Source organism: Staurois parvus, unplaced genomic scaffold (assembly GCF_062004578.1).
Source record: "Staurois parvus isolate SC_StPar_1 unplaced genomic scaffold, SC_StPar_1.0 ptg000068l, whole genome shotgun sequence".
In the NCBI taxonomy this organism is placed as follows: domain Eukaryota; kingdom Metazoa; phylum Chordata; class Amphibia; order Anura; family Ranidae; genus Staurois; species Staurois parvus.
In genome coordinates this window covers 4728354-4752798 of record NW_028317864.1, presented here as the reverse complement: position 1 = coordinate 4752798, position 24445 = coordinate 4728354, and the positions used below count along the sequence as shown (strand labels likewise).

General features: G+C 43.1%; 1 protein-coding gene across 2 annotated transcripts in view; it reads left to right on the top strand.

Moving 5' to 3' along the window:
* Positions 1-24445, top strand: part of ASS1 (argininosuccinate synthase 1) — a 142724-nt gene that overhangs the window by 74832 nt on the left and 43447 nt on the right. For both annotated transcript variants that reach the window (XM_089669039.1, XM_089669040.1), the window contains 3 exons: positions 4509-4599; positions 10914-10998; positions 19883-19947. In XM_089669039.1, the coding sequence (XP_089525165.1) occupies positions 4509-4599; positions 10914-10998; positions 19883-19947 (241 nt within the window). The remainder of the gene's footprint in view (positions 1-4508; positions 4600-10913; positions 10999-19882; positions 19948-24445) is intronic.

Genomic DNA, 24445 nt, shown 5'->3' with positions numbered 1-24445 from the left:
GATTCCTTTCTCTGTGTTTTGAGAAATCAGCTCAATTATTTATCCAGCTTAATAAGGTATATTTAGAGACCTGGCATTGGAAAACACCAGGAGCTTGCAGCTGTAGGAGAGAGAGAGAGAGAGAGAGAGAGAGAGAGAGAGAGAGAGAGAGAGAGAGAGAGAGAGAGAGAGAGAGAGAGAGAGAGAGAGAGAGAGAGAGAGAGAGAGAGAGAGAGAGAGAGAGAGAGAGAGAGAGAGAGAGAGAGAGAGAGAGAGAGAGAGAGAGAGAGAGAGAGAGAGAGAGAGAGAGAGAGAGAGAGAGAGATTTGTGCACTGGGTCCATATCTTTTCTTGTAAAGCTCACATCAATATTTTGAAACTATGAGCAGCGGTGAGAAAATGTTCTTCATCATTATATAATTAAAGCACAAGATACAACAAAAAAAAAGTTTTTTGTTTAGATCTGGAGATCTCCTCTGAGAGTAAAGTCAATAAAATTGGTGATTATACTAAATGTAAAATATGATTTTTGCAGTTCTCTGAGTCCACGGGCCTGACCCTTTTCCTCCTACATCCTGCGTCAGCCGTTATGCAGCTACTAGCATTGCTAACTGAGCATTTGTCAGGAGGCACCCTGCCCATAGCATACAGTAGGTGTCTTCAGAATTCATAGCAGGCCATGCAGAGAAAGCTGGGTACCGCATTGATTGACAAGCATTAGTACGCCCACAAGTCAGGGACAGCAGGCAATCAAATGGGCCAAAGCGGATTTTAGCCACTAACCCAGAAAGGCCATGATTGATGAGTGCTCCATAAAGGCGCCTCTTCATTGTAACTCTGCCAAGGCTGGAATTAGGCTGATGCGTTTTTAGATGAGTTTTAGCTTTGTTCCTCTCAGCTCCCCTGGATGTATTAACCTTGGGGACACTGTACGAGTGCGTTCCAGCGGAGCACCTGCTGGGGTCACCCAGCCCCATTTCTTTCTCCATCTTTGCAGAATAAACTAGTGTGCAGTATAGAGAGCCCCATCTTTATGCAGAAACCTTATATCTGCCAGATTCTGGAATTTATTTTGCTACGGACCTAGTCAGACTTTTCTGGCAGTCTCTAAATAAACCTGAGCTTCTCAGAAAGATTAAAGCCGTAAGTGGAAATAAAGGGCTGTTAAATGGTAACTCCACCCAGAAGTGATATTTTAGTTTTGTGCAGTGCCAGGCAAGTTAAAGCAGAAATTGAAGTACACAAGTATGAACTGTTTTACCTTGCTAGTTATTTGCAATTCTCAGCTAGTTTTCTACTACAGACATCCATGTGTTGACCTTATTTTCCCTTATTGTGGTTAAAGTAACACCGCTTGGTCAAAGACCATCCCTACCTGTGATTGGATAGTGAAGGAGCAGCATTTTAGCCTGGTTTCCTCCTCTCCAATAAGCCAAGTCACTGTGTAGTTTAGTAAAGCCTGATTATCGGCTTACAGCGATGCCTCTTCCTTTCAGCCAAACTCATAATGAAGTAAAGGATATCTTAAATTCAGTACATAGAAAAGTTACATTTTATATTTACTTGCAATTCAGTTCTAACTAATTTGCTGGCTTCTTATAGATATTATAGGCTGCAGGAGAAGTATGTTAAGTGGAATTCCTAGGACTGCTCAAGTAGCATGGTCCTTACAAAGCCAAAGTTTGGGGTCACACTCCCACCATGGGTGTTCTATAATGTAGAATAAACAAACAGGAAATCCAGCTGTGATGAAGGGACACCGTCATTATGACTTGGGAGAGACAAAAACTACAGCAGAAAAATTCAAAACGCCATATCAGTTGCCACTCACCACCAGCAAGAAAATATGCGTGTTCCCCCAAAATCTCCTCGTTGAAACATCATCATATGTGCAAGGTTACTGTCCAGCCTGTATGTCCCCTACTTATTTTCTATTTTGTATCATTCTGTTCTTGACAGTAGTCGACTAGTCTCTCAATTCTTGTATGCAGTCTGACCATTAAATAGCTTTACATCTTTGACAATTGTCTGCTTTTGGCACCTTTCCATGTGTATTGTCTGCCTACAGATAACTTTCTCCCATTTCTGTTCTCTCCTTCAGCATACCTTTCCTTCTTTATATACTTCTTTCTTCCTAATACCTTTCCTTTCTTACCTTTTTTTCATTTTTGTCTTCTGTCATCCTACGTATATTTTTTTTTTTTTTTTACCAATCTACAGACTCCTCCCTTCTTTGTTGTCTCCCCCTTTAATTTTCCTTCCTTGTCCACTGCCTCCTTTCTTGTACCTTTCCATCTCTGTTGACTTCCTCATACCTTTCCTTCCTTGTCTACTTCATCCCTCCTCCTACCTTTCCTTCCTTGTCTACTTCCTCTCTCCTCGTACCTTTCCTTCCTTGTCTACTTCCTCCCTTCTCATACCTTTCCTTTCTTCTCTACTGCCTCCCTCCTCATAGCTTTCTGTCCTTCTCTACTTCATACCTGCTCGTACCTTTCCTTCCTTGTCTACAATCTCCCTCCTCATAACTTTCCCTCCTTGTTTACTTCCTCCTTTTCTTCATTGTCTACAATCTCCCTCCTCATAACATTCCCTCCTTGTCTACTTCCTCCCTCCTTTCCTTCATTGTCTACTTCCTCCTTCCTTTCCTTTCTTGTCTAACATTTTCCCCCCTCATACATTTTCTTCCTAGTCTACTGCCTCTATCCTCCAATTTCCTTCCATTTTGTCTGTCTCTCTTCTCATACTTTTCCCTTCTCCCTATCTCTCTTCCATTTTCTAGAGTCTGTCTACCTGTATCTTACTTTTTTGTCAACTGCCTCCTGCCTTTTTTTGTCTTTTTCTGCCTTTTTCTGCCTCCTCATATACAGTTAGGTCCATATATATTTGGACACAGGCAAAAGTTTAGATTTTTTCAGGTATTTAACAAAACATGTTCAAGCTATAGTTATATAATGACTATGGGCTGAAAGTGCACACTCTTCGGTTTAATTTGAGGGTATGAACATCCAAATTGGAGGAAGGGTTTAGGAATTGCAGCTCTTAAGAGTAGCCACCCCCTCTTTTTTAAGGGACCAAAAGTAATTGGACAAATGAATATAATCATAAATAAAATGTTCATTTTTAATATTTTGTTGAGAATCCTTTACTGGCAATGACTGCCTGAAGTCTGGAACCCATGGACATTACCAGAGACTGGGTTTCCTCCTTTCTGATGCTTTGCCAGGCTCTAACTGCAGCTGTCTTCAGTTGTTCTTTGTGGGTCTTTCTGCCTTTAGTTTTGCCTTCAGCAAGTGAAATGCATGCTCAGTTGGGTTGAGATAAGGTGATTGACTTGGCCATTGCAGAATATTCCACTTCTTTTCCTTCAAAAGCTCCTGGGTTGCTTCTGCAGTGTGTTTTTGGATCATTGTCCATCTGTACTGTGAAGCACCGTCCAATCAACTTTGCTGCATTTGGCTGAATCTGGGCTGACAGTATATCTCTAAACACTGCAGAATTCATCTGGCTGCTTCTGTCTTCTGTCACATCATCAATAAACACCAATTACCCTGTGCCACTGGAAGCCATGCATTCCCATGCCATCACACTGCCTCCACCATCTTTCACAGATGATGTTGTGTGCTTTGGATCATGAGCTGTTCCAAGCCTTCTCCACACTTTTTTCTTCCCGTCATTCTGGTACAGATTAATCTTAGTTTCATCCGTCCAAAGAATGTTTTTCCAGAATTGGTCTGGCTTTTTAGATGTTTTTTTGGCAAAGTCTAATCTAATCTCCACCCATATTCTCTCCCAGGTAAAGCGTTCGGCTTCTAGGGGTGGTGAGCAGAGTTTGCCAGACACTGAAAGTGGGGGATGCAGAACGGGGTGTTTGGGGGGACAAGCATGGCATAAATGAGCAAATAGGTGCTGGTGGGGCACCAGACATGCACCCCATCTACTGCCCCCGCCCTGCTTCCCATTAGCGCCTAATTTCTGCCTAGTCTGCGCCCCATTAACTCCTATTTCTCCCTACAGCGCTCGGTCCAGCTTCTCTCACTGTAACTGACAAACCCCGCCCACCAACTTCAGAGCACCACCCCCAAAGAACTTTTAGCAAATCAGGAAGTGCCAAGGAATCTCTGCTTATATTTAATTTTCGGGGCAGTGCTCCGGTTCTAGAGATGGTGGGTAGAGTTTGTCAGCTGTAGTGAGAGAGAGAACCGAGACGAGGTGTTAGAGGCACAAATTAGCTGCGGTCTGTTCTTTTTGGGCGGCTGGACCTATATTAAGATAGGGGCCTGGAGCTGTAGCTCTAATAGCCCCTACGTTATTCCGGGCCTGACCGTACCATTGCTCCTTCTGTCTGTCCACCTAATTCTGACTCTTCCTGGCATCTGTTTTGTTTCTTCTGCATAAAGTTGTTGCCAATGTATGCTTCATGTATAAAATATTCCTCATGTCTTCTATATATCTATATGTTGTCCTGCATTTTATATCGTAATTACACACCTCTACTATACTATATTTCACTGCTATCTATTTTTTTCCAGAAACATGCTCCAGATGGTCTGTTTTTGAAAACGAAAGATCCTGCAACAGCCCCTAACACCCCAGACATTTTAGAAATCGAGTTCAAGAATGGTAAGCATGTAAAATCATGTATAACATAATAAAAAGCAATGTTAATTTGACAGAAACAACTGACCTGCATGGCAAGAATTACATTTAGTAGTTATAAATGGCACAGACCATGGTCTGTGTGAGATGCAAGACTTTCTGTGTATACTTAAAGCGGAGTTCCACTCACTCTGTAAAAAAATAAGTCAGCAGCTACAAAAACTGTAGTTGCTGACTTTTAAAAAACAGCCACTCGCCTGTCCTACAATCCCGCGTTGCCCCTGCCGCAGCCCGTTTCACCTGCCGCCCTATATTCCAGGAGGTCAGCATTTTCAGTGTGGGCAAACGGCTGTGACAGCTTGCGGCATCACAGCCGGGTGCCCACTGAGCATGCGCGAGTAGCACTGAGCTTCCTGAATGACCCTGTCGTCTTCTGGGACCTATCACGTGTCCCTCAAAACTTCGGGGAGGGAGGGGGTGGAGGACAACTTTTGTTTCTGATCGCCTAGGCAATCGCATCGGAAGTGGGAGCAGGTATCTGTCAAATTTGGATACCCGTTCCCCCCTCCACTCCCCAAAGGTGCCAATCCTTAATGGGGAGCGAGGGACCAATCTTTAAAGCGGAACTTCCCCTTTTGGGTGGAACTCCGCTTTAATAGTACTAAAGTGAAAAGTCATCTACATAAACATTGATTCTGCCTTTTAGCTGTGTGACCGACAGCCAAGGCATATGATCACATGTCTGGCTGCCCTTAAAGTGTTACTAAACCCCGGACCCTGCATTCACTATATCTGGTCTCCCATAGTACACACAACATGGAAACGCAATTATTTCAGTGAATATAAACTGCTAAATACCTTTTCTCATCAGCAGTCAGAGCAGTCTTGTGACTTCTATCAGTGTCCAGCAGAGCACTGGTTAAAGCTTGTAGCAGGAGTTTTCATTCTCGCCTGATTGATGAGGCTGCATGACCACTGATCCTCTGTGTGGACAGTGCTGATTGGCCCTGTGCTGATCACATGTACTCTCCGAAGAAAGAATAAAAACTCTCTAGAAATACACACCAATATGTGCATCTTGCCCCCCAGGCTCTGTTCTATCATCTATCTATCTATGGGGGACTGTTGAAGCAGGGGAGCAGAGAAGACAGGATCAAACAGCCTTTTTACACAATGTGGAAGATTAACCCCCAGACTGATTTTACTGTTGTGGGTTTAGTAAACGTTTTAAAGCCTAGGGCGGCTATGACAAGGCAAGTACATATTGCAGGGCTTGTTTGTCATTCATGCTTGTAAGGGTACATGGTGGTCTACACTTAAACTAATAAACAGACCTCAAAGCTCTAGCTTACAACATAAATTGACATGGTGGTCTAGATGGACAGAAGTTATTTATTTCATTGGTCTGCTTTAAAGTCCTGTTTGAGTTAAATGTCTTTCTATACATGTTCATCTGTCAGGATGGACATAGGCACTTTGATTGTACCTTTGGCCAGTTTGTCCTGACTTCGGTTTAAAGAAATTATGAAACACTAAAACAGGTTCCTTGTGACCCAATGTCCATCCACCGATAACAATCTGTTCTTTAACTTTTTCGCATTCTTGCCAGGAAATTACTGTGAAGAAACGGGGAAAGTGTTCAGTAGAAAAGGGTAGTTGAGTGTGGATTTCACTCACATTTGTACCTGCTGGTGATCTCCTGGTGTCTACTCTAGGTTCACACCTAAGCGTTTTGCGGTACGTTTTGCATTTTGCAGAAACGCACTACAGTCCATTTAAAAAAAGCAAAACGCATCAAACGCATGTGCAAAAATGCAAAATGGACTGCAAAAAGCACTGCAGAAACAGATCAAACGCAAGCTGCATTGGTGTGAACCTAGCCTAAAGGTAGAGACCATTGAGAACTGAAAATTAAGACTTGGAATGCATACAATGAATGTTACCCACCCACTCTGTGCTTCATAAATTGCTTTAGTACACAAGTGCACCACTATCTCTTTCATCAGATGTACTAGTTTAGGAACCCCTTTTGTTCACTGATTTGCGATGTTGGGGAGCTATTCCCAAGAACACCCACTAGAAGTTCCTTTCTGTCTTTCACATATCCCAATATATCAAAGCTGTAAGGTTAAAAGCCTCACAACCAGTAATTAGATCCAGACATTGCTTGTCTGGATTTAATTACATAGGGGTGAGGTCCTGTCTGAAATCTTGCTGCTGCAAATGTCAGATAATACAAATTAGGGTGTATAGGGTGGGCTTTCCAATTTAGCACAGAAGCGGCATTTGTTAAAGCAGGTCACTGGCCGATTTCACTCATTCCCTAGAATTGTTAGGTAAAGCTTCAAGGTGGATTACTTTTGGATCCTTCAGTTTGCACATCCTCACTATGCCAAAGCTGCCTCTAGACCTATGAGGGTGGTCAATACCTGCATGCATACAACAGGATCATCTAGCGGGCTCAGAAATATAACAGCTGGGCTGAGTATTGTATCTGTTGGTATGCAGTGGAATGGGAAAGGAGATGGTGTTGGTAGCTGATGGTGTCACTTAGCTAGTGGGGGAAAAAAAGCAATTGGGTATGATTTTCTGACCTGCCCGATTGACTGCTCCCTCCAACTGTGCCCAACCTGAAGGGTCAGGGCATCCTTTACACTTGAGATTGTCACTAAAAAACAGTGCATGTTCATCGAATTTTAAAAACCAATCCTAAAACCACAGTTGATCTTGAAGAAGGCAAAAAGAACCTTACAAATCCTGATTCAATTTGCTGCGACAGGTAAAAATTTATCATGCTCATGACTGTACAGGGTCATACAGCAAGCAGAACATGCCTAATGACACTCCAGTTGCATATACACTATATTGCCAAAAGTATTGGGACACCCGGCCAAACCATTGGATTCAGGTGTTCCAATCACCTCCATTGTCACAGGTGTATAAAATCAAGCACCTAGGTATGCAGACTGCTTCTACAAACATTTTGTGAAAGAATGGGTCGCTCTCAGGAGCTCAGTGAATTCAAGTGTGGTTCCGTGATAGGTTGCCACCTGTGCAATAAGTCCATCCGTGACATTTCCTGGCTACTAAATATTCCACAGTCAACTGTTAGTGATATTATAACAAAGTGTAAGCAACTGGTAACAACAGCAACTCGACCACAAAGTAGTAGGCCACATAAAATGGCAGAGCGGGGTCCGCTCATGCTGAAATGCACAGTGCGCAGAAGTCGCCAAATGTCTGCAATACCTAAAAACCTCCAAACTTCATGTGGCCTTCAGATTAGCACAACAACAGTGCGTAGAGAGCTTCCATGGCTAAGCAGCTGCATCCAAGCCCAAGCTTTACATCACCAAGTGCAATGCAAAGCGTTGGATGCAGTGGTGTAAAGCACGCCACCACTGGACTCTAGAGCAGTGGAGACGTGTTCTCTGGAGTGACGAATCAAGCTTCTCTGTCTGGCAATCCGATGGCCGTGTCTGGGTTTGGTGGTTGCCAGGAGAACAGTACCTGCCTGACTGCATTGTGCGAAGTGTAAAGTTTGGTGGAGGGGGGATTATGGTGTGGGGTTGTTTTTCAGTGGTTGGGATTGGCCCCTTAGTTCCAGGAAAGGGAACTCTTAAGGTGTCAACACACCAAGACATTTTAGACAATTTCATGCTCCCAACTTTGTGAGAACAGTTTGGCCCCAACATGACTGTGCACCAGTGCATAAAGCAAGATATAAAAAGACATGGATGAGCGAGTTTGGGCTGGAGGAACTTGACTGGCCTGCAAAGAGTCCTGACCTCAACCCAATAGAACACCTTTGGGATGAATTATAGCAGAGACTTCTGGTCTGACATCAGTGCCTAACCTCACAAATGTACTTCCCATAGACACACTCCTAAACCTTGTGGACAGCCTTCCCAGAAGAGTTGAAGCTGTTATAGCTACAATGGCGGACTGACTCAATATTGAACCCTATGGACTGGGATGCCATTAAAGTTCATGTGCGTGTAAAGGTTGGCATTCCAAATCTTTTGGCAATGTAGTGTAGCTACCCATTGAAATGGAATAAAAAAGGAAGTTGTATGCAGCTGTGCTCCAAGGCACTGATGTATGCTCCAAATGCAGATAGTGTGCATGTCAATGAACATGTGTCTATAGCTGCTTCTCCTAATGCATTTCGATGGATTCACAGCGGTAGCAGGCCCCAGGAACATCATTACGCAGGCTCTGCACATTGTACAGCCCCTGTTTGGCCATGTGCATGAATCCTTAAAAATTTTAGTTGCCTTTTTTTTGGAAATAGAACCATCAGCCAGGCCCTTTTTTGACACGATCTACTGAGTCAGCTAGAACCAACTCTTGTGGAGGACAAATTCACATCTTAGAGTATAGAACTTTTTCTAACAAAGCTCCTTTGAGCCTCCTTTCCTCCAGTCACAAAGATTGCCCTTGTCTTTTTTGGTGACCTGATGGGCAATATCACCCTAAGGGTCTTGGTATGGGACGTAAAAGAATATTGTCAAAGTGGTTGTGACAGGTTACACCACCACTCTTACCTTCTCCAGCACAATTTTTTGCAAAGTGAGCAATAAACAATAGATGTTTTTTTGGGGTGTGCAAGTACTTTTGTATAATGACCACTTGAATCTCCTAACTAATGCATGTTCAGACAAAGAGGAGAAATCTTGAAGACATCTCCAGCCAGGTTCTGCTATTGTACAGTTTCCCAGATAGCTGTATCTGATGCGGTTGCAGTCCTCGTTTTGAGTGTATAATGGTGTATATACTGTAAATTGATAAATAGTTGTCTTTTTGGAAAACCACTTGACTAGAAAAGTTGGAAGAAAAGACATAGCATCTGTACAGAACTCTGCAACCCTTTAAAAATCATCCAAATATTAAATCTTTCTACCTAACAGCCAAAATCTCATTGTTTTCTGTTCCAGAATAATAGATCCTCTAAGTTGCGTTTCCTTTGAAAAAGTCCCTACAAGCAATGATTTTTAAAACGATGCCTTGCAGCTGCCAGCAGGCCCGCCACCCGGCTACAAACATATAGCAACTTATTTACACGTGGCATTGTGGCGACTCATGGCATTGTTACGGAATACCCCTAGGAAATTAAAATCCGGTCATCATCTCATAAGAGGACAATGACAGTCCCATTCAGCCTAGTCCATCAAACTCTCTATTCAACCCTCACTTCATTTATTTGAAGTTCTAATCTAATTATTGACTATTTGAAACCTATAAGCTGCGGATCAGGGAGCAGAGCGCAAAAAGTGACGAGCGGGATCCAGTCCACACGGTAGGAAGAAACAAAAAAAAAAAAAACCCTTTAAAAATAAATAGGATCTCCAGATTGACGAAAGGGGGCTTAAAGTTCATTATTGCAAAGAATTACATTTAATAGCAAAAAGAGAGTGAAAGTGGTCTGTTAAGAGTTGATTGGCAGTGAATAGTGCAATCAATGCTAATAGGGGGAACAGATGGGGAAAGATTAAGTAGCAAACCCAGGGCCCAGCTCTTCTTTGTGGTAGAACAACTCCTTGTCAGATTGCTAATACATTTATTGCTCATTTCAGTTTGAAAAAGAATAATAACCTCATTCTTTTCATAGTCTGTCCTCTCCCTCCCACCCGTAGCCTTTTCCATACCAAAATCCCCCCCTCCCCATTGCTCTCCCCCTCTGCCCCAATCCGATCACCACACCCTGTTTTGTAGAAGGTGTAATAATTAATTCATAGGGTCTCCTTTTGGCCGGGCGGATTTAACTTCTCGCTGATGAGAGCAGACCCCTTTTTTTTTTTTTTCCTGAGCCGTGACAGCCACAGAACTTGCTTGGCGCCCTTTGAAACAGACATTATGGGAGGGTGGGCAGCCAAAGCCTTTACCGTGCAATTGGGCCACCAGCTCCCCCCCTCCTTCCCCTCGTTCCCATTTGTCAGGCTCAAATCTCCGAGTGGTGGGACAGAAGGTGCTTGGCCATAAGACAATGGCAGAGCGTGAAATGTAATTAGCAATGGTGCTGGTTGCAATTTCACAGTGTATGAAATGAAAAGACAGGGCGACAGAGGAGACAGCAGTGGGATGGGGGGCTTATTTTTATTGCCGTTTTCTATTTTGGCCTGAATCTGTCCCCTGCTCCCCACCCTCCAGCACCTCTTGATACTTAAGAAGTTACTTAGAGTTCATAACTGTCTCATCCATTTAATGCCGTGTGTTGTGCTAGAAGCTCCTTTACAATTGCTGAAAAGTGCTTGGTTCCCCATGGGGTTCCTATGTCTATCCCCCCCCCCCTTCCATGAGTGCCCACATGTTATGTCTGCGCTTATCTTTTGTTACAGGTGTCCCCGTGCAAGTCACCAATACGAAGGATGGTACGCGGCATCAGAGTTCGTTGGAGCTGTTTTCTTATCTCAACGAAGTGGCGTAAGTTCCTTTTGGGTCTGGCTACCAGATCATAGCACAATAAAGGCTCAATTTAGATATTTTTTTCTGTACAATATATACCAGACTTTTTACCCTAGAGAAACCGTTGGAATAATTTCAGGTCTCAGGGAACTCTTGCTAAAACCAATTCTTCAGAGGTCAGTGGAAAAAAATGCCCCTTACATTGGCGGTCAGTAAGCAGAATGCCACCCTTAGAGACAGCTAAAAAATCATTGGTGTTGATGACTTTGTCAAGTAGCATTGGCCCCCAAACTTTGCAGGCACTATCTAATGGTAGGGCAATCAGCCACAACTCAAGGAACCCCTAGCAACCTCCGGAAGAACTCTGGGCTTCCATAGAACCCTGGTTGATAATGGCTGGTATAGACTATATAACTTATTATGAAGGAGAACCAAAGAACTGCACCTGTAAGGGATGTTTCCAATATGCTTGGACAATTGATAGGACCTCTTTCAGGTCTTTATTGCTGTCCCGTTGGGACCTTCTCTTTTTGTCCTGATGACGATTTTCATGAGGGAAAAAAAGGAAATTGGAAAAGGAAAATGTTACACCTGTCACCAGAATTGGATAATGTAGTAATTTTACCATGGGGACACCTGTTCTGGTGTATCAGAAATGAAGGGAAATTTCCCCACCAAGACAGAGCTATAAAAACTTGGTGATGTTTGAACCCTTTTATGTGATATGCAGAAAGGAAAAGATACTCTTTAAGGCCAGTCCACATCAGAACGTGGTATGGGAAACCTGTGTTTTGTGAGCGTTTCCCACACTGCGTTCAAAACACACTGCAGTTGTGATCTGTAGCAGTCAATGTTAATGACACCCCAAATGCAGGTCTCAAACATAGTGCGATTGTGTGGTATAGTAATATCATCTTATCTGATTCCTGTGCATTTTATAAAGTAGTGTATGCACTACTGTTGTCGTGTGGTCCAGGGTCGGACTGACAACTCATGGGGCCCCGGGCAATAGGGGATCATGGGGCCCCTGTGTCCTTGCCCAAACTCAAAAAAGCCTATGATAAAGGTACCAGGGGCATCTGTTTCTGTGCAAAAAAACAATATACGTGCAGTGTAACTGCTCCTGGAAAAATACAAAAAGATGCCATGTGCAATACACAGTGGGCCCTTCAGCTGGTGTAAAGAATTGCCCTGGCTAGCCAAAAGGCCTACGCAAGGGCATAGTGCAAGAAAAGCATACGTTGACATGACCTAGTGCCATTGAGACAACAATGGTGTGGTGCAGCCCCTCCAGGTGGGACATCACCAGGAACCAGTATTGGGACAAGGTGATCCAGCACCCAAGGTAAAGATACCAAACTACCAACTGGCTTCTGAATACAGGAGTACTGCAGTGGCAGGAAGAAAGCAGGGAAGAGAGAACACGGCCTGCATCGCCTCCCAGCTCTTACTGTAGGAATGGAAGCTCCTTCCTTCAGTTACAAATCATTACACCCAGGGCAGCCCCCTCCACAGGCCACTCTTTGTCCTGGCCTTGCGGGGAGCTACTTGTGCCTCAGGCAAGACAATTGCAAATATGGAAGGCATTAGAACCTAGGAAGAGCCCTCCAATCAAACCAGGGATAAGCCAGGTAAACCTGGCCTGATTCCACTGTGGAGGAAAAGGGTACCTCCCACTGTTCCCACCTTATTGCATCAGGAAAATATTATGCCATGCTGAAAAAGTACTTTCTACCTAATGTGACAGTGGGGATAATTTTTCTGCACCAGATTGCTTTGCAATCTGTATGGCTGCCTATGCAGCTTAGGTGGGAGCCTTTAGAAGGCAGTAAAAATATAGCTCAACCATGAATATTTACACCCCCCCCCCTCCTCAAGTGTAAACGAGCCCAAAAGAATCAGTGCAAATGCATAAAAGGTGACTGAAAACAGAAAAGCCGTCAAACCATCAGATCAAAGTTTCATTAAAGCGATATTAAACCCCAAACCAAAAATGTATTATATTGCAGCTTACCAATCATTAGATGTGGTGGCTGTATTAGTTTTCTTTTTTGTTTTTTCTTCCCTCTGTTTTCACCTGGTGATCTGGCCAGTAACACCCCGCCTGTATAGAGTGCCCCCTGTCTGGATGAAGGAGCACAGGAGACACAGCAGACAACAGCATTGTCATTCTGTGGGAGAGGATAATGATATATGCATTAACAGATTTAAATACACTAACAAACTGAAGCCAAACTCACACTTTACAGTCAGTTACAGCAATTTTTTTTTCCTTTTTGTTATAAAGTTTTCATATGAATAAATAAAGGCTGATTGTTTTATTCACCCCTGCCGGTGTTGCATGGTTTGTCTCATCTATGTAAACTGATGCATTGTGCTGGAGAGCTTGTGCTTTTGAAAAAGAATGAACTCTTGGCTGAATCACCAGATGAAAATAGAATAAAGTCTAAAAAAGAAAACTAATGCAGTCATCACTTGTAAGAATTGGTAAGCTGCAATATAATAAATGTTTGCTTTGGGATTTAAAACCAGATTAACTTCAGTGGCCAGAAAATATGATTTTTTTTTTTTTTAATTTACTGAATATCAAGTGAAAGTCGAGATGATTTGCACACGTGTGGCCAGCTTTAGAGCCCTGGGTTCTGGCCCTCGTCATGACACCACATAGTCCATTTTGCTATTATTTTTCTGCACTAATAATGAACAGCCTTCTCTGGAATGTTTTGTCCTCCCCCGGCACACAGTCCAGTAGCCATTTAGCCCTTTATGAACCTGCGTACCTTCAATGGCACATTAAATGCACATCTAGCTAGAGGAGAAACAATGGCGACTATTGTCCTGCAGAGCAACAATCTACTGCCTGTGAGACATAATGACAAACACAAACAAAGGAATTCTTAATAGGAAATAACATGTCCATATTGTATTGTTTACTGGAGATAAACACATTAGAGTTATGACTTTGCTCTTTAGTTGCTTTCCATCAGATTGATGCAGAACGTGGTGGGTTGGTCATGGGTGCCCCCTTGTGGACAAAAGCACAGTCTGTCCTAGCTGGCATAATGTGCTAAATCAAGACAGGGACGGGATGAACTGCAGAGGAACCACAAATCCCAGCATGTCTTTTGGATGGCTGCATTATTGCCTCTCTTCTAACCAAAACACGTGCTTTCATGTGCAACATAGATGGTCCTCTGACACTGGTGGGATCTGTGCTGCATTGAAGGCACAGGATAACCATAAAGCTGGCTATACACTTGGCAATTTTCCATGAATTTCAACCAGTTGAAATCACAAATATGATAGAAAAAAATCTAAACAGTGTGCAGGGAGGAATTTTCCCTGCCAGTTATTGTATTCTCACAGTTGCTACCAGAATACATGAATCGTGCCTGTATCCAGTTGGATGCAGGCACTGTTCAGCTGACAATTTTCCACTTGATAGGAGCACCCACAGGTTAAATTTTGGCCTATTAGCATGAATCCAACCAAATTCATTCCATGTATGGCAGCATTAAAGTGACCGTAAAGGCAGGCTTTTTTTATCTTCATGCATTCCAGCCCCCCTAATACTTCCCTATGCCGACAGCTGAGGCTCTCTCAGCTCTATCTCCTTCCTAACTGGCTTAGAGACAGCAGTGGGAGCCATTGGCTTTCACTGCTGTCAATCACAGCCATTGGGGAGGGAGTAGGGGGGGTGGGGCCAAGCAACTGTTAGTGGTATTATAACAAAATAGAAACAACTGGGAACAACAGCAACTCAGCCACGAAGTGGTAGGCCACGTAACATGACAGAGCGGGGTTGGTGCATGCTGAAGTGCACAGAAGTCGCCAACTGTCTGCAGAGTCAATAATTAAAGACCTCCAAACTTCATGTGGCCTTCAGATTAGCACAACAACACTGTGTAGAGAGCTCCATGGAATGGGTTTCCATGGCCGAGCAGCTGCATCCAAGCCTTACATCTCCAAGTGCAATGCAAAGCGTTGGATGCAGTGGTGTAAAGCACACCGCCACTGGACTCTAGAGCAGTGGAGACGTGTTCTCTGGAGTGACGAATTACACTTCTCTGTCTGGCAATCCTGACCTCACAAATGTACTTCTGGAAGAATGGTCAATTCTTCCCATAGACACACTCCTAAACCTTGTGGACGGTCTTCCCAGAAGAGTTGAAGCTGTTATAGCTGTGAGGGGTGGGCCAACTCAATATTGAACCCTACGGACTAAGACTGGGATGCCATTGAAGTTCATATACGTGTAAAGGCAGGCGTCCCGATACTTTTGGCAATATAGTGTAAGTTTGAATAGCTGTCTATGGCGTAGAGCAGAGTAAGATACATATTAGGTGGGAATAAAATGTAGTGCTCACCCCTGTAGGGGGCGCTGTAGATTACTCCAGGTCTCCTTTGCTAGTTAAGAGGCTGCCAGACCCAGTTCCAAGTACAACAACACAGGCTCAGGTCCCTTTCACATGGGCTGAAAAACTGACAGGCAGACCTGATCAAAATGTCCGTGCATTCCTATGGACAGGTGGATGTAAATGGGCTTGTGTCCGTTTACACCCGTGTACCTCCATTTCCAATCCATTAAAAAAAAAACAAACATAAGGGGAGAAAATCGGAGGACAGTCAGGTGTTTACTCCCAGCTGCCCATAGGGCAGAGTGGGTTCTGTATGTGTCTTTGCTTTGCAGAAACTGAGTGGACATGGATGTGTTATCCGCCCGCTCTTCTCCAATCAGCAGGGGATCTGCGAGCTGATCCTTTGGTGATCAGAACGGAATCTGCTGTGTGAAAGGGGGCTTCCTCTAGGGAATGTCATTTTGTTGATTTACTGCAGAACTCAAGCAAGAGAGGGGAGGGATGAGGGTGCAGGATACTCCAAAATGTCAGCAACCCTTACAAGGAGGACAAACTTTAAGCAGAATCCTCTAGTAGCAGCCCTTTGCTGGGGGTAGAAAGGGATAGCCAGCTAATCTGGGACTCCATGGGAGCAACTCCCATCCTGACATCAACCACTGGAACTTATTTCCCTGTGTAAGCAGGTGCTTACTGGGTACCAGTGAATGTATTTTTACCGTTGAAGTATTTGCAATATGTGACTGTGTAGTTTGGAAGGTGTTAATAGTTGCTCAACTCTTTCCGGGGCTTTTTGGAGTCCTTCCCCTGTTGTGCTCTGTTAAATATAGGGGGAGGGCGCAGGGCTGAGTGTTCGACATAGCCATGCTGTATTCGGTCTGCTGAGCTATGTAGTCTGGTTGGAGCAGCAGGTTCCCTGCATCTGGGTCACCTGGCTGGAGCCAGGAAACCACCAATAATGGACTGTTGCTCAGGACTTGTTATCTGTGGGCAAGGTATGCAGTGGGAAGTCAACATTTAGTTAAATTAGGGCTGTATCTGCGTTTCTGAGAGACTGAGCATTATGTTCTATACTGCTGCAAGTCTTCAGTAAATTTGCTGATAACCACATCATGCCTGGTCTGAAGTCATTAAAAGGGGTGCATTAAGGTACATGGCTTATCAAAAGAACAGGGCCTGAACACACAGAAGGGGGATGAAGAGGAGAAGTCAGAGTGCCACTAAGGAAGGGTAGGCAGAGGAGTCGGTGGGTAGATGTCTATCATGCCGTATTGCTATTGGTAACCAGGACTGGTGGGAATGCCTTTGCAGGCAGCCAGTCGAAAGGAGGTACTGGGCTTGGGGGACGGGTCCTCTGGTTAGTGAGGTGATCAGTGCTCCAACTCCCTCCCTAGTGGTCAGTACCCTAAAATATTCAGGGCCAAATCAACAGCACAGAGACCTTATAGATCTAGGTGCAGGTACGGGAGAGTAAGGAGCTAACTGGTGCACATGTAGAAGATCCGCGATCTCTGCCACATCACTTACTTCCAGTGGCAGACCAGAGTAGCTGGTTGGTGGAGCGGGACACAGGCTCCACGTTGTCCCTTCAAAATGCTGCTTTCAGGAAGTTAGGTGTGTGGTCTCACAGGAAGTTGATAAATGTAAGTTTCTGCACTTGGGGGCTAAGAATATTCATGCATCATACATACTAGGGGGGGGGGAGGTACAACTGGGGAAATCAATGGTGGAGAAGGATCTGGGGGTTCTGGTAGATCACGAGCTTAATAATGGCATGCAATGCCAAGCTACGGTTTCTAAAGCGAGCAAAACCCTCTCTTGTATTATAAGAGGTATAGACTCCAGAGAGAGAGATATCATATTACCCCGGCACAAATCAGTAAGACCTCATCTGAAATATGCAGTTAAATTTCGGGCACCAATTCACCAAAAGAACATTGGGGAACTGGAGAAAGTACAGAGAAGGGCAACTAAACTGATACGAGGCATGGAGGAGCTCAGCTATGAGGAAAGATTAGAGGAACTGAATTTATTCTCTCTTGAGAAGAGAAGATTAAGGGGGGATATGATCTCCATGTATAAATACATCAGTGGTTCATATAGTGAACTTGGTGTAGAGCTATTCACCCTGAGGTCCTCACAGAGGACAAGGGGGCACTCTTTACTTCTGGAGGAAAAGATTTAATCTCCAAACACGGAAAGGTTTCTTCACAGTGAGAGCTGTGAAAATGTGAAATAGACTCCCTCAAGAGTTGGTTCTGGCCAGCTCAGTGGATTGCTTTAAAAAAAAGTCCTGGATTGTTTCTTGGATACACAGAATATAACTGGATACTAACATTTATAGGTAAAGTTGATCCAGGGAATATCCGATTGCCTCTCGGGGGATCAGTAAGGAATTTTTTCCCCTGCACGAGCAAATTGGATCATGCTTTGCTGGGTTTTTTTGCCTTCCTCTGGATCAACTGTGGGTATAGGATTATAACTTTTTTTATATTAAATGGTTGAACTGGATGGACTTCTGTCTTTTTTTTCAGCCAGACTAGCTATATAACTGTGTAAGTGAGATGTGTTAATGTTACTGTAATTCTGTGTAAGGTGGATGGCTCACTTTTAAGTACGGAGTTCCTGCCTTAATGCACATCTTTGCATTACTACAGTCCTGTTTAGTCCCGGGCACTAGTGAGTGTATCCATGGAGTGGTCCCTATCTAGCCTCACAACCTGGTGTAGTTCCTATCTACCCGGCAAATAGGCCACACCCAGAGGTACATACCTGGGATCCTAGATCACAATGTCCAAGGACAGCTGTCCCATTCCAGCATTCATGTGCCACTCTTCAGTGAGGGAGAAAAGAAAAGGATCCTCTTCCAGACCTCCAACAAATGTAATTTGTTCAGGCCCTTAGCTAAGCACATGCTGAAAACTAGCATCAGCACCTCGGTACACAAGTTCATCTCAGGGGCAGCAGCCCCAAGAGAAGAACACTCAGAGCAAGACTCCCAAACATTTATCATCTCCCCTGCCACTTTCTGGATGCCCCTTCCCAAGGATTGGCTGAGGTCCGATAAATATTCATAACTCCGTGGTTGACCCTCCTACTCTACTTCCTGGAATCTCTTCCAGGCACAGGCAGGAGTAATCAACCACTAAGCTTAGAGAATCTTGACCAGACCTAAAAAAAAAAACGATCACTACTCCACTGAGTATATCAGAGCCAAAGACTAAATTTAGCCTACCTAGGGCAGGGCGCTACAAAAATAACACACAAAAAATTATTAATGAGAAAATCTTTATGCAAATTGAACATTTTTAGGAGAAAACGGTCATGTGATAGAATGAATAGTAGTGATAAAATAACTCATCCACCTGTGAACTAAGCCAATCTATGTAATCAGACAGCATTCTTATGCTGACCTACACGGTTAGAAAATCTTTCGAAAAAGCATTCAATACTCTCAATCCTTCGACTTTCGAAACTTTAGAGAGCTAATTTGAATTATTGAATTGCAAAGTTTTATGGGAAAAAAAGCAAGCCATCATGTCAGATTTTTTAAGCCTAAACAATCGATTTTCGAAACATTAGTAGTGGAATTGTTTGAGAACAGTTAGAAATTTCTACAGCGCATGCGCATAAAAAAATGTAACCCCGGAAATCCATCAACATCATGTACTCAATCGACAAAAAATTTACTATTTATGTTATCGATCTATAATATGTCAATAATTGGGAAACAAATATCAGGAAACAAATAATGGCGTTATCGTATGCACATTCGGCAGATCTTTATAAATCCGACCGTTTTTGCTAATGATTTTCTAACCATAGGAAGTGCAATAAGCCTACAGCTACAAAGGTGATTTTTAGTCATGCACTCACACAAATCGTAATTGTTTGTTGTATAGATGGAAGAAATGGCTCCTTATGGTATAAGCTAAACAAGTAGTATGCACAAGCACCCACTCACTCACATTCAATTGGAGCATTGTGTGATCATGAGCGATTAATTGCACTACAGGCTGACTGTGTAGTTTGCACCATAGGGAGCCATTTGTTCCACCTGTGTAGCAATTGATCGCTTGATTACCAAACACTTGTGAATTTTAGTAGCATGACTCTGCTCTAATCTCAACTCCTCCCAGGAATGGGCTGGATAAATTCACAGGGAACAAAGGAAAATGTAAAGGGCTGGTATAATAGCATAATTCTGTTGGTATATATTACTGTATAGTGTGTGTATATATCTATATATTATGTATATATGTGTGTGTGTGTGTGTGTGTGTGTGTGTGTGTGTGTATATATATATGTGTGTGTGTGTGTATGTGTGTGTGTGTGTGTGTATATGTGTATGTATATGTGTATATGTGTGTATATATATATATATATATATATATATATATATATATATATAAAATGAAAAAGCAATAATTTGCTCCAAACTGAATATAGTCTCCCTCTGGCCAGCTTATGTGATCACTTGAATTAATCCGCGCTTCTCCAGGGTAAATCAATCTCAGGGAGTGACTCTCTCATTCGTGTCTTTGCAGGGGAAAGCATGGTGTTGGCCGTATTGACATTGTTGAAAATCGCTACATCGGGATGAAGTCACGTGGTAAGTAACTACTGTAGAAAGACTTGTACTTAGACTAACCTTAATCCAACAAAATCTAAACTTTGGCCATACAGCCCATACATCTGATCGTACAATCAATTTACTAAAACAGTGTCAGGCAGCCCATATATTCGGTTTTTTTTTTGTTCAACCAGTGGGGCAATGCCTCGCCTCTTGTGACTGGTGGTGTGCAGTGACAGCATCCAGCTCAGGTGGGTTCATATTAGTTTCCAAACACGATTGAGCTCATTCCTACCTACTAGCATGTGTGGGAGAAAATTGGAGTAACCAGAGGAAATCTTTGCAAGCATGTTCATTCTCCCTTTGCTTGTATGGATTTCCTCTGGTTATCCAGTTTCCTCCCACACATGGTAGGTAGGACTGAGCTCACACGTGTTTTGGATACTAGTCCGAACCCATCTGAGCTATCCCCCCTGGAAGCTGTTGCTGCACAACGCCATTCCTAACAGACCAAGGCATTGCCCCCCCCGCCGCACATATTTATTTCCCTTGTATATGTGTGGCTAGGTTAATTGGCTCCTGTCCTAATTGGCCCTAGTATATGTGTGCTTTTATTTATGTAAGCTCACGCATCTTCACATGCTGTTTTGAACCTGCCAGGAAGCTGGCACCTCTAACGGGCCAATCATCTGCAGTAGTGGCAGTCTACACCCCACAGCCGCACGTTAGACATGTGCAGTACATTTTTGTTCCGAATCAACATTTTAACAAAATTTTCATCGTTCAGAGATTCAAATGCATCCGAATTTCTGAATTACAATGGTAACGAATCCAAAACGGCGCAACAAAATTTCATCTGAAATTCGACTCGAATTCAGAATATAAACATTTCCTGATTACAGACAAGTCCCGGATCTATCACAGCCTTACCTAGATCAGTTAACCCCATTTAGGTTGCAAGCCAATGATCTCAGCAAGATGGATCGGATCTGCAGATTGTGGAGAATAATGGATCGGACTCCGATGCATTATGCTCAATCTGCGGATCCGATCCATCTTGTGGGGATCATCGGCTTGCTTTAAAACTCCTTTTCGTGGAGCTCGTTGAGAGGGTTTGGTGTCACCCGGTGCGGTGCGCACCTAGGGACGCTACTACCCAAGCTCATCTATATATGTGAGATAGGGATCTTAGGTTGTAATCACCTTGAGGGCAGGAAATCATGTAAATGTACAATATGAAAGGGGCTGTGTAAATATAAATACCAGTGTTACATCAATAAAGATGCATGCCAAATGCTCTGCCAATCCCTCCACTGGCTTCCACTCGCTCAACTAATAAAATTCAAAATACTAACAACTTCTTACAAAGCCATCCACAACTCTGCCCCCAGCTACATCACCAACCTGGTCTCAAAATATCAACCAAACCGCTCTCTTCGATCCTCCCAAGTCCTTTTGCTCTCTAGTTCCCGTGTCACCTCCTCCCATGCTCACCTCCCAGGACTTCTCCCAAGCTTCTCCCATCCTATGGAACTCTCTACCCCAATCTGTCCGGCTGTCTCCTAATCTATCCACCTTTATACGATCCCTGAAAACCTCTCTTTAAAGAAGTTGCTTCTACCTAGTAAACCGCTATTTTTCTTTCCTCCATCAGCTCATCCCCCCACAGCTATTACCTTTTGTATCACTCAACCCTTCCTCCTAGATTGTAAGCTCTGACGAGCAGGGCCCTCTGTTTCCTCTTGTACCAAATTGTATTGTAACTGTAATGTCTACCTTCAATTTGTAAAGCGCTGCGCAAACTGTTGGCGCATTATAAATCCTTTATAATAATAATAATTTGCCGCTGTACATTTAGACTCTGGAACATTCACTCCAAAGGAAAACTGCCTTTGGCTATTATTTTCTTTGTGTATTGTATATGCATACTATATATTATTATACAGGATTTACTGTATATAGCGCCAACAGTATGCGCAGCGCTTTACAAAATGAAGGTACAATACAATTTGGGACAAGGGGAAACTGCTCGTTAGAGCTTACAATCTAAGCCTAGGATTTAGTTGTCTGTGCATTCCCTCTGTCATGTTAGTTTTGCTTACTCTCTACACAAGCCTAGTTGCTGCACCGCAGCCGCAGGGGGGTTAACCCAAGCCACAGGTACCGACAGGGCAGGAGGGAAGAAGGCGCTCGCACAGGTGTGTGCGTGCCGCTAGTTTCAGCAGCATTTGTGTGACAGCATATCTCATGGAGCTCACTGCCGCTCCCCTAACAATAGAACGTGTTCTGGGAACGCAAGGGCAGCTGAAATTGCAATAGATTTGATGCATATTATGTCTTTTCACAACCTCATTATCAAATTATGGTTTTTGCACTGAAGGAGGGCTAATTAAGTGAAGTAAATTAAATCTGTGGGAGGGAAGAAGTGCTGCATGCTCGGGCTTTTAATTTCGCCAAAAGAACAAAAGAAGGCTTTTTTTTTTCTTTTTCTGATTTAATTGTCCCTTTTTTTTTTTTTTTTTTTTTTTTTTTTGTCTCCGGTTTCTTTATCTTTTTAATGAACCCTGTATGGAAAAGACAAGAAATGGTGATTTCATTTAACGTGTTAGTTGGAAGTTTCTGAAAAGTTTTTTTTTTTTTTCTCTCTAAACGGTTAGGGGAGGATGCTGGGTAAATCCTCTATTCTCACCATACATGAGATGGATAATCCAATCCGATCACATAGTAAATTGCTTGCATTTTCATCTAAATAATGTAGGAAAAGTAAATCAGGTAAAAAGTAACTGTTTTCGCCGTACGCCACATGATCAGTTTGAAAATGACCTGAATGCTTTTTATCTTTGATTTGATCCCATAAAATGAGTTGAATGCAATAGAAAAATGATCGATAAATACCAGATTTGATCAGTGTCAAGCTGATCGTTTTGTTGAAAGATTGGAACAATAGACGTGTGGCCAACATTAAACGATCAAAGCTATAGATAACTTCTAATATAGTTTTCTATTTTAAAATTTCAGCATTAATAGATTGTAAGCTCCCAGAATCAGGTCCTCCTAACCCTCTTGTATTGAACTGTATTGTTGCTGTATTGTCTCCCGTTGTATTGGAAAGTGCTGAGCAAATTGTTGGCGCTATATAAATCCTGTATAATAATAATAATAATAATAGCAACGTAATAAAAGCTAGGCAGTAGTGAAAGCTGCTTGCGCATACATGAAAGTTGATCCAAATTTATGGACAGGGAAAGTTATAGGTAAATCCCCATTTTTTTTCAAATGCTAAGATTGTATCTCCCCTTCCCATATCACAAACCACCTAATTGGAGAATGAGGCCACCCACTCAATTTAAAGACCGATACAGAGACTTGAGAGGTCAGTTTCGAAGAAGGACTGACTATAAGATTAAAGGTTTTCTCCCTGGAGAAGAGATGCTTGAGAGGAGATATGATGGCGATATACAAATACCTCAATGGTGTTCTAGCACAGGGAGGAAATGATTCAGTTTCAGGGAGCTTAAGAAGACACGCAGGTCCAGTGGTGTATTTAAGTTTTGTGGTGCCCTAGGCAACCCAAAATTTGGCTTCCCTCCCCCAACCCCATGGAGAGACCCTGACACCAACCAACATCCATCTCTCCCACGAAGAGAGCCTGACATTGACCAACACCTTAGCTCCCCCACCCCACCTTAGAGCCTTTCACTACCACTACCCCCCATACACTGGCAACCCCCCACCCCTGCGAGAGAAAAGACACTCACCTTCATAGCTCCAGACATCCCCGGGAACAAGAGTCAGGCTCTGCATACACCATCAAGCAGCCTCTCTCAGATCCCACCTGGTCCCCATGCTGCGTGTGTCCCTTCTTGCAACACTTATTTTGGGGAGTGGTGCTGCCCCCTTGAAAGATGCTGCTGCGCCCCTGAAAAATGCCGCCCTAGGCAAATGCCTTATTTGCCTTGTGATAAATACACCCCTGCACAGGCTACACAATAAAAATTGGAGGAGATGCAGTTCAACCGTAAACTGTACAAGGGGGTTCTTTACTGTTAGAGCAGTAAAGATGTAGAATTTCATCCATAATCAGTGGTGTCAGTAAGAAGTGTCAATTTGGGGAAAAAAAAACCTCTTAGATGGGCATCTTAACGAATGCAATATACAGAGATATGAAAAATGGTAGTGATGTAAACACACTACCACACATAATTCACAGGTTGAACTCGGTGGACTGGTGTCTTTATATAACCTTACTTAGGCTGGCCATACACTATACAATTTTCTGTCCAATTTCCTTTAGATTTACCTTCAACTATGTAGTGCAAGAGCCTGCCCAATTGGATACAATTTAAAGTGTTGTTAGGTTTGACCTCATATTACATGGTTTTTGGTAAATCTAAACCAAAAATCTCAAGCAAATTGTATAATGTATGGCTAGCCTAACTATAAAACTATGAGAGTAAGGAGAGGGTAGTGCCAACTAACATTGACTTTTGTAGGAAATGCCAAGATATAATCTATTTCAATGCAAGTCGCACATGGA